This window comes from Mus caroli, unplaced genomic scaffold (assembly GCF_978045245.1).
Source record: "Mus caroli unplaced genomic scaffold, Mus_caroli_1 scaffold_20, whole genome shotgun sequence".
Classification (NCBI taxonomy): Eukaryota; Metazoa; Chordata; class Mammalia; order Rodentia; family Muridae; genus Mus; species Mus caroli.
The window spans coordinates 47594231-47605808 of NW_028227275.1; the positions used below are offsets into that span (position 1 = coordinate 47594231).

The 11578-nt window shown below is 37.6% G+C and overlaps 1 protein-coding gene across 1 annotated transcript; it reads right to left on the bottom strand.

Annotated features, from left to right (window-relative positions):
* On the bottom strand, positions 1-972 carry LOC110288926 (olfactory receptor 5B12-like). The gene has a single exon (XM_021155162.2). The coding sequence runs from the start codon at positions 946-948 to the stop codon at positions 1-3; it is 948 nt and encodes a 315-aa protein (XP_021010821.1). The 5' UTR covers positions 949-972.
* Positions 973-11578: the final 10606 nt, after the last annotated feature.

The following is an 11578-nucleotide window of genomic DNA, read 5'->3' on the forward strand; positions in this document are numbered from 1 at the left end:
TTAATTGACTAATCCCAGTGAAACCAATGCATTTCCACCAACCTTCCTGACTGCATTCTTGACTTCTTTATTTCTCAGGCTGTATACAAGAGGGTTCAGCATGGGAATGACCATGGTGTAGAAAACAGATGCCATCTTGTCAGTGTCCATGGAGTGATTAGAACTGGGCTGTAAGTACATGAAGATAATTGTGCCATAGAAGATGGAAACACTGGTAAGGTGGGATGCACAGGTGGAAATGGCCTTCTTCCTGCTTTCAGCAGAGCGCATTTTCAGAATTGCAACAGAAATTAGTAAGTAAGACGTCAATATAACAAATAGCGAAAAAGCAACATTGAATCCTGCCAAGATGAAGAGTATAATTTCATTTGTGTGAATACTGGAGCAAGAAAGAGCTAATAGTGGGGGGATATCACAGAAAAAGTGATTGACTACATTAGAACGACAGAAAGAAAGATGGAATATGTTGGAAACATGGATGGAAGATTGTAAGAGTCCATTCAAGTAAGATCCAGCAAGAAGCAGGGCGCATATCGTAGTTGTCATAGTAGTGGAGTAATGCAAGGGTTTGCACACTGCTGCATGGCGGTCATAGGCCATTGAGGCCAGGATAAAACACTCAGCAATAGCAAAGGCTCCAAAGAAGAACATCTGGGCAGCACATGCATTGTAAGATATGATCTTATTTTCTGTGAGAAACCCTTCCATCACCTTGGGGGTGACAGCTGAGGCATAAACACAGTCCACCAGAGAGAGGTTACTGAGGAAAAAGTACATGGGAGTGTGGAGTCTGGAGTCCAGCAGAATCAGCAAAATCATACCAAGATTCCCAAAAAATGTTGCCAAATAAATGAGAGTAAAGATGATAAATAAAGGAGTTTGCAGGAATGGTGCATCTGTTAATCCAACAAGAATAAATTCAGACAGTTCTGAAATATTCTGCATCATTTTTATATGGAAATTATAACAAACTCCTAGGATGAAATAAAAAAATATTGTATTTGGACATCAGCAAGCGATTTTATGTATGTTCACATTCTCTTATTCATGTGTCAGCATCCTGTTCAGTGTGAAATAATCACATCTAAATTCTGGGTGGAAATGATCCAAAAGGAATTACTTACCTGGTAATGGGTCAAATGGAAACTTACTTTATTGCTGCCAATATGCATCGCTATTGTAAATATAGGTCTTATTTCAGTTTTTTTTTTTTTGTAAATGAAAATGGTTTTTTCATTAACACATTAAGAACTATTTTATTTTCAAAAATCTTACAAATGTATTTTCAGAGATGTGCATCAAAATCTTTGAAACAAGTGCAATATAGGTACATGCAATTATTCTTTGCTCTTTGTTAGTAACAAACCATATCTGTTGTGTTTGCCATCTCTAACACTTCCATCAAGTTTACCACACTAGCTGCGGCTATGCAGTAAATTTAGGTGCTGCTTCATGAGTACTCAGTTTTATATCTAAGTTGCTAAGCTCTTTCATTAATTTTTTTCCTTTTAAATTTGAACTAAATGATAACTTCCTAATACATGAAACATGTTCATTGTAAAGTTTAAATATATCACAGTTGTATTTATTTAACAATCTAAGGTCATAGTTTTTCAAAGTTTGAATTATTTTAAATGCTTTCATTACTTCTAATGGACTTTATTTTATTTTACACATTTTGCTATTTTCTATAACTGCCAAACAAGTTTGTTATATTTGTGTTTGAGGGAGATTAAGGTAAACACTTATGGATAGCTATCTTTGCTCTTTCTACACAATGTGTAAGCTCAAATATAGTATATTACAAGGTGCATCTTGTTGTACCATTACCATGGTTGATAATGGGACACCTGAAAATGCAGCTATGATTTCTTATGAGGCTCCTTAATAGAGAGCTACCTCCAATTTGGAAATCTTAGGCATAATGATTTCTCTGCATTAATAACCTCTTATATTCCAAGCATGAGATAATATAACATTATTCATTTAAATAACCAATACGGATATTATCCTTTCTCTTTATGGGATATTCCTGTACTTATATTAAAATGAATGTGTAGGTTTTTGCAAGTAAGTAAGATTGTAACTATGCAAAATCATGTAAGTCATAGCCATTACCTTTCCAATGCTTGCTTATCTTTTCCTGGTGTCTTCTGAATGGCAGCTCATAATATTTCTGTCTAAAAGTTGGTACTCTCAGGAAAAGGAACCTAGTAAATGATTTAAATAGATGTTGAAAGTTCTACAACTTTCTGAAATTAAAAGTGAAATTAGGGTTTCTGATCCTGTAGAATATTTTAAATATTAAAAAATTAGAACATGGTCTCCCTCTAGAATTAAACCATCACCCAGGATCAAAACGTCTTTAGAGTGGAATTCTGGCTGTTCTAATGGATCATTGTTGTAAGAAGAGCTATGGGACATGAGTGAGAAGATTATAAATAATAATGGCTCACTGGACCTGCTTCTTTACCTTTTAGATATTAGCTTCACTCTTTTTTGTTTGCACCTATGAATCTCAACAAACATAACATGGTATGTTATATCCATTTACAGTTCTGCCTACCTATATTTATGTATATTTAATACTTACTGTTGTCCTCAGAAAAGAAAAATAGGAGTATAAAGGAAGGCTGTGAGATATTTCATATCAAGAGCACTGACCTAGCACACATAACTAGGAAAGCATCTTGTTCTCCTCCACAGCTAGAGCTCTCCTGAGAAATGGATTTTTGTCTTATAATATAGCCAATATAATAATATAACCAGGAGCTATACATGGATCTCAGGGGTGAAAATACACATGAGTAGGTGTCTCTAGAGCATAATGAACTCACATTGGCTTTTAGCCTAACCATGATGGAGATTGCAGAAGATAGTGTTTGCATTTTTATCTAACAGTACTTAAGAAGACTTTGGGGAATATATACTTATATGAAAAAACCTCCAATTATCAAACACAGGTGTCCACATCCAGGGTGAACAGAGAAACAACAAACCAACAAGAAAACAACTTAAAAGTCCATTATTTTTTTCCTTAAACAACTTTAGCTACTTATACAAGCATTGTGATAACAATTTTCCTCAAAAGTTCAGAGTTGGGACTTTAATTCTTTCATTTTAAGCATTATAAAGACAATACTCATGTTATTCTTATCACATAAAACATTATTTGGATATATGTGTTTCTCTATTTTTTTTACTTTAATTTATTTTCCTTTATTTATTCAGCTTATATCCTGCACATTGACCCCCTCTTAGACACAACTTGTTACAATACTTCCCCCAGACCTCCTCCCATTCTCTTCTGAGCAGGTGGTGACCTCAGGGTATCCCCTAACCTGGCTTTTCAAATCTTGGTAATACTAGACATTTCCTCTCCCACAGAGGACAGTCAATAAAACCCAGCTATAGAAACACATCCTACATATAGGCAAGAGCTGTTGGGATAGTTCATGATTCTGTTGTTTAATACTCACAGGTCCAAGCTCTACATATGCTACATATGTGTAGAGAAGGCTAGGTCCATCCCAGTCCTGTATGTTTTTTGGTTATTAGTTCATACTCTGAGAGCCCACAGGGTCCAGGTTAGTTGATTCTATTAATCTTCCTATGAAATTCCTATTAACTTATGGACTGCAATCCTTCCTCCTATTCTTCCAAAAGAGTCACCAAGCTCCTTGAGACTCCCTACATTCTTCTCTAGTGCTGGCCAGGCAAGTTTTCCTAACAAGCCTATTCACATATTCTCTGAAAACATCTAGAACTTGCTTGAGTCCCACCCACCAAGTGTCCTAGCCAAATGTGGCTATCCATCCTCCCAGAGGATTCTGCTACATTATATCTGAATTCCTCAATGTTATCTGGAACCCCATATTCTAGACATTGACAAGAAAGCAAATCATGAACACCATCTCAATCCCTTCTGTCCATGTGACTTTACTTCACCCAATTCCATTTCCAATTTCCAGGCAAATCCTGTTGGATTCTTTCTGCCATTCCCTCCACTATATTTCCTAGGCCTCAGAGAGAGTATATGAGTGTATTTTCTTAGGATGCATGCTTCTGAAGTACTGTTGTCCTTGAAAGTGACATAGTGGAGGAAATGCTGCAAATATGTGGTATGGACCTATAAAACGTTCACATCAACAGCACCTATATCCAAGGAAACATTTTCTTATGGAGAGAATCTTCTTTCACTTCTGTGGAACTCTGCTGTGGAACATAATCCAATCTTGTGCTTTACATTCTAAATTGAGAGGTGACAAGATTTGCAAATATCTCATTGGAAGCAATGATTTGGGAGTTGCTGTCTCTAGAGTTTCATGATCCTACACCAGCCATCCAAACTAACACATCAGAAGCCTGTTCACATTTTGTCTGGGAGGGTTGATGTGTATGTTCAGGAAGAGAATTTCAGGGAATAGAGCTGGATATTATCTAACCTGCTGTGCTACAGACAACTTAGGTAGAAAAATAATATCAATCATTTAAAATCTCATAATATATGACAGCATACATTTTGCAATTATTATTATTATTATATATTTATTATTAAAATATTTACTTTAATTATATTTGATCATATTCTCTCTCTTTAAAGATATAGAGGTCACACAAGAGCATTTGTATGACCTAAGCTTAAAATTTTCTTTCATGTTTATTCATGTAAATTTTTTTATTATTTTATTTTTTATTTATATTTTATTATATATTTCCTTTATTTACATTTCAGGAATTATCTCCTTTCCTAGATTCATCTTTGAAAATCACCTATCACCAACACGTTACCCCTGCTCCCCAACCAACCCAGTCCATTCTTGGTCCTGGCATTCTCCTATATTGTGGCATAGAGCTTTCATAGGAGCAAGGCCCTCTCCTCCCATTGATGACCAACTATTCCATCCTCTGCTACAAATATAGCTAGAGCCACAAGTTACACCATGTGATTTATTTGATTGGTGGTATAGTTTTAAAGAGCTCTGAGGGTACTGGTTAGTTCATATATGTTCCTGCTAAGGGGCTTCAGTCCCCAGCTCCCTGGGTTTTTCTCTGGCTCCTTCATTGGGAACCTTGTGCTCCATCCAATGAATGACTGTGAGCATTCACTTCTGTATTTGCCAGCCACTGGCAGAGCCTCACAGAATACAGCTATATAAGGCTCCTGTCAGCAGAATCTTCTTGGCATCTGCCTAGTGCATGGGATTGGTGGTTGTTTATTGGGTGGATCCCCAAGTGGGGCAGTCTCTGGATTGTCATTCCTTCAGGCTCTGTGCCAAAATTTGTCTTCCTAACTCCTTCCATGGGTATATTGTTCCCCATTCTAAGAAGGAACAAGTGTCCACAATTTGATCTTCCTTCTTCTTGAATTATATGTGTTTTGCAAATTGTATCTTGGTTATTCTAAATTTTGGGTCTAATATCCACTTATCAGTGAGTGCCTATCATGTGTGTCCTGTTGTAATTGGGTTACTTCAATCAGAATGATAGCCTCAAGCTATGTCCATTTGAGTAAGAATTTCATAAATTCATTGTTTTTAATAGCTGAGTATTACTCTATTGTGTAAATGTACCACATTTTTTGTATCCATTCTTCTGTTGAGGGACTTCTGCATTCTTTCCAGTTTCTGACTATTATAAATTAGGCTGCTATGAACATGGTGGAGCATGTGTTCTCATTACAAGTTGGAACATCTTCTGGGTATATGCCCAGGTGAGATATTGCTGAATATTCTTGTAGTACTATGTCCAATTTTCTGAGGAACAGCCAGTCTGATTTCTAGAGTGGTTGTAACTCCTTGCAATTCTACCATCAATGGACAAGTGTTACTCTTTCTCCATATCATCACCAGCATCTGCTATCATGTGAATTTTGAATCTTAGCCATTCTGACTGGTGTGAGTTGGAATCTCAGGGTTGTTTTGATTTGCATTTTCCTGATGATTAAGGATGTTGAACATTTTTTCAGTTGCTTCTCATTCATTTGGTATTTCTCCTTTGAGAATTCTTTGTTTAGCTCTATACTCCATTTTTAAATGTGGATATTTGATTTTCTGGAGTCCAGCTTCTTGAGTTCTTTATTTATACTGTATATTAGTCCCCTATCAGATTTAGGAATGGTAAGATGCCTTCCCAATCTATTGGTTGCATTTTTGTCATATTGCCATTGTCTTTTACCTTACAGAACCTTTGCAATTTTATGAGGTTCCATTTGTCTATTTTAAATCTTACACACATGCCATTGGTGTTCTGTTCAGGAATTTTTCCCCTGTGTCCATATCTTTGAGACTTTTCCCCCACTTTCTCTTCTATAAGCTTATGAGTCTCTGGTTTTATATGGAGTTCCTTCATCCACTTATACTTGAGCTTTGATTTGTTGTTGTTGTTGTTGTTGTTAAAAAAATAAAATCAACTTTTGTTTTTAAAACCACAGTCTGCTTGAATTTTTTCTTAGTGGCCAGCCCATGACACTGACACCTTGCAAGTGAACTTAGTGGAAGGTCCCACCGTCCCCAGAGGCCTCTCCACACCACAGGCGCCCTAGCAAGCCAGTGATCTTGGGATCACTGGTGAGCCGACTACAACATATGTTCCAAAACAACCCAGGAGCTTGTGTCAGCAGGAACAGGGACACTGGAAACCCAGCAGACCAGCAGCTGGGGTTTATTCTGGTCAGCACTAGCCCAGACCACCTTGGGCACAAACTAGTCGGATGGTCCCAAGCCCCCCCCCCCCCCCCGAGGACTCTCCACGCTTCAGGTGCCCTAGCACACCCATGATTGTGGGATCACTGCTGAGTGGAATAAAACATCTGTTTCAAAACAACCCAGAGGGGCTTATGCCAGGAGGAACACTGAGACGGGAAACCAACCCTACCAGCAGCTGTGGTTCATTCTGCTCGGCACTAGCCTTGGCCACCATGGGCACAAGTTCAGCAGACAGGCTCACTGTCCCCACAGGACTCTCCACACCACAGGCACAGTAACACATCCAGGATCTTAAAATCCCTGAGGAGAGTCAGCCTCCAGAGAGGGGTCTGACCCAGGGCCTCAGGTGAGAGTGCCATCTTGTATCACAGGTCTCTCAGAGACCAGTCTGCACAGAAGAGCACATGGGCTGCAGAAGCAACAGAGATTCTTGGATAGGGTCCCTTTGGGCCTTAAAACTCAACCAGGAGGTGGATCTGAGCTCAAGAACTTTGTGTGCCTTCCCTGAAAAAGGAGAGCTTGCCTTCAGAGAGTTTTCTAACCACTGGGACTCAGGTGAGATTTGGACTCCCTGGAGTGCTGATGGAGGCTAACAGAATCATAGGAGGAACAAGCTCCAGCCAGACACAGCTAGAACATCTAACACCAGAGATTAACAGATGGCAAAAGGCAAACATAAGAATCTTTCTAACAGAAACCAAGACCAATTGGCATCATCAGAACCCAGTATGCCAACCACACCAAATCCTGGATACCCCAACACACCTGAAAAGCAAGATTCAGATTTTAAAATTCATATCTCATGATGCTGGCAGAGAGTTTAAAGAAGGGCATTAATAACTCACTTAAATAAATACAGGAGAACACTGCTAAACAGGTAGAAGTCCTTAAGGAGGAAGAACAAAAATCCCTCAAAGAAATACAGGAAAAAAATTGCAAAACAAGAAGAAGTCCTTAAAGAGTAAACACAAAAGTCCTTTTAAAAAATTACAGGAAAACACAAACAATCAGATGGTGGAATTGAACAAAACCATCCAAGATTTAAAAATGGAAGTAGAAAAAATAAAGAAAACCCAAAGGGAGACAATTCTGGGTATAGAAATCCTAGGAAAGAAATCAGGAACCATAGATGTGAGCATCAGCAACAAAGTACAAGAGATGGAAGAGATAATCTCAGGGGCAGAAGATTCTTTAGAGAACATGCACATAACAATTAAAGAAATTGCAAAATGCAAAAAGATCCTAAATCAAAACTTCCAGGAAATGCAGGACACAATGAGAAAACCAAACCTAAGGATAAAAGTATAGATGAGAATGATGATTTTCAACTTAAAGTGCCAGTAAATACCTTCAGCAATATTATAGAAGAAAACTACCCTAACCTAAAGAACCATGCCCATGAATATACAAAAAATTCTACAGATTCCAAATAGACTGGAACAGAAAAGAAATTCCAGCAACACATAATAATTAAAACAACAAATGCACTAAATAAAAATAGATTATTAAAAGCAGAAGGGAAAAATGTCAAGTAACATATAAAGACCGACATATTAGAATTACATCAGACTTCTCACCAGAGTCTATGAAAGCCAAAAGATCCTGGACAGATGTTATAAAGACCTAAGAGAGCACAAATGCCAGTCCAGGAGGCTATACCTAGCAAAACTCTCAGTCACCCAAGATGGAGAAACCAAGGTATTCCATGACAAAACCAAATTCACACAATATCTCTCCATGAATCTAGCACTTCAAAGGATAATAAAGGGAAGGATCCTATGCTCTAAAAAAGCAAGAAAGTAATCCTTAAACAAACCTAAAGGAAGAGAGCTGTAAGAACAGAATCCCAACCCTAACAACAAAAATTACAGGAAGCAAGAATTATGTTCCCTTAGTATCTCTTAATATCGATGGACTCAATGCCCCAATAAAAAAGCATAGACTAACAGACTGACTACATTAAAAAGACACATTATTTTGCTGTATACAGTAAACTCACCTTAGGGAAAAAGACAGGAACTACCTCAGAGTAAAAGGCTGGAAAACAATTTTCCAAGCAAATTGTCTGAAGAAACAAGCTAGAATAGTCATTCTAATAATGGGATAAAATCAACTTCCAACCCTAAGTTATCAAAAAAGAAAAGGAGGGACACTTTATATTCATGAAAGGTAAAATCTGCCAAGATGAACTCTCAATTCTGAATATACATGCTGTAAATGAAGGGTATTCACATTCAGTAAGGTAACTTTAGTGTAAAGCTCAAAGCACAATTTACATAGCACTCAATAATAGTGGGAGACTTCAACACCTCATTCTCATCAATGGACAGATCCTGGAAACAGTAATTAAATGGAGACACATTCAAACTAATAGAAGTTATGAACCAAATGGATTTAACAGATATCTACAGAACATTTTATCCTACAACAAAAGGTTATACCTTCTTCTCAGCACCTCATGGTACCTCCTCTGAAATTGACCGTATAATCAGTCATAAAACAGGCCTCAACAGATAAAAAAAATATTGAAATTATCCCAGGCATCCTATCATATCCCCACAGAATAAGGGTGATCTTCAATAACAACATAAATAAAAGAAAGCCAACATTCACATGGAAGCTGAACAACATTCTACTCAATAATAACTTGGTCAATGAAAGAATAAAGAAAGAGATTAAAGACTTTTTAGCACTTAATGAAAATGAATCCACAACATACCCACAATTATGTGACACACTGAAAGTATTCCTAAGAAGTAAAATCATAGCTCTGAGTACCGCCAAAAAGAAACTAGAGAGAGTATACCCTAGCAGCTTGACAGCAGACCTAAAAGCTCTAGAAGAAAAGGAAGCAAATTCAAACAAGAGGAGTCGATGGCAGGAAATATTCAAACTTAGTTCTGAAAACAACCAATTGGAAATGAAAAGAACTATAGAAAGAATCAACCATACCAGGAGGTGGTTCTTTGAGAAACCAAAAAGATAGGTATACCACTAGCCACACTATCTAGAGGGCACAGGGCCAGTATGCTAATTAACAAAATCTGAAATGAAAAAGGAGACATAACAACAAAACACGAGGAAATCCAAAACATAATAAGATCCTATGACAAAAGGCTTTACTCAACAAAACTGGAAAACCTGGATGAAATGGGAAATTCCCTAGACAGATACCAAGTACCAAAGTTAAATCAGAGCCAGATTAAAAATCTAAAAATTCCATTTCCCCTAAAGAAACAGAAGCAGTCATTGTCTCCCAACCAAAGAATCCCAGGACCACATGGGTTTAGTGCAGAGTTCTATCAGACCCTTAAAAAAGACCTAATTCCAGTTCTTTTCAAATTATTCCACAAAATAGAAACAGAAGGTACTCCACCCAATTCATTCTATGAAGCCACAATTACTCTGATACCTAAACCACATTAATACCCAACATAGAAGGAGCACTTCAGACCAATTTCCTTTATGAATGATACTCAATAATATTCTTGCAAAACTAATACAAGAACACATCAAAATGATCATCCATCATTATCAAGTTGGCTTCATTACAGGGATGCAGGGATAGTTTAATATACAGAAATCCATCAACTTAATGTACTATATAAACAAATCACAATTTAGCCAGTTAGAGAAATAGGAACACTCCTCCATTGTTGGTGCGATTGCAAGCTTGTACAACCACTCTGGAAATCAGTCTGATGGTTCCACAGAAAATTGGACTTAGTACTACCAGAGGTTCCCACAATACCTCTTCTGGGCATATATCCAGAAGATGTTCCAACCAGTAAAAGGACACATGCTCCACTATGTTCATAGCAGCCTTATTTATAATAGAAGCTGGAAAGAACCCAGATGCCCCTCAACAGAAAAATGGATACAAAAAATGTGGTACATTTACACAATGGAGTACTACTCAGCTATTAAAAAGAATGAATTTATGAAATTCCTATGCAAATGGTTGGACATGGAGGGCATCATCCTGAGTGAAGTAAGCAATCAAAAAAGAACTCACACAATATGTACTCACTGATAAGTGGATATTAGTCCAGAAACTTAGAATACCCAAGATATAAGATACAATGTGCAAAATACAGGAAACTCAAGAAGAACAAAGACCAAAGTGTGGACACTTTGCCCCTTCTTAGATTTGGGAAAAAAACACCCATGGAAGGAGTTACAGAGACAAATTTTGGAGCTGAGAGGAAAGGATTGACCATCTAGAAACTGCCATATCTGGAGATCTATCCCATAATCAGCTTCCAAACGCTGACACCATTGCATACACTAGCAAGATTTTGCTGAAAGGACCGAGATATAGCTGTTATTCCGGGGTATAGCAAACACAGAAGTGGATGCTCACAGTCAGCTATTGGATGGATCACAGGGCCCCAATGGAGGAGCTAGAAAAAGTGATCAAGGAGCTAAAGGGATCTGCAACCCTATAGGTGGGAACAACAATATGAACTAACCAGTGTACCCTGGAGCTCGTGTCTCTAGCTGCATATGTATCAGAACATGGCCTAGTCAACCATCAGTGGAAAGAGAGTTTGGTCGTCCAAACTTTATATGCCTCAGTACAGGAGAATGCCAGGGCCAAGAAGTGGGAGTTGGTGGGTGGGGGAGAGGGTGGGGGAGCGTGTAGGGGACTTTTGGGATAGCATTGGAAATGTAAATGAAATAAATAATTAAAAAAATCAAATCATAAGACAAAAAACACATGATCATTTCATTAAATGCTTGAAAGCATTTGACAAAATACAACACACATTCATCATAAGACTCTTGGAAAAATAAGGAGTTCAAGACCCATAATAAAAGCAATATAGAGCAAGCCAGTATCCAACATCAAACAAAATGGAGAGAAACTT

Bases quoted from the DNA above. Each gene is read 5' to 3' on its own strand.
- LOC110288926 (XM_021155162.2), bottom strand. From the start codon at position 948: ATGATGCAGAATATTTCAGAACTGTCTGAATTTATTCTTGTTGGATTA.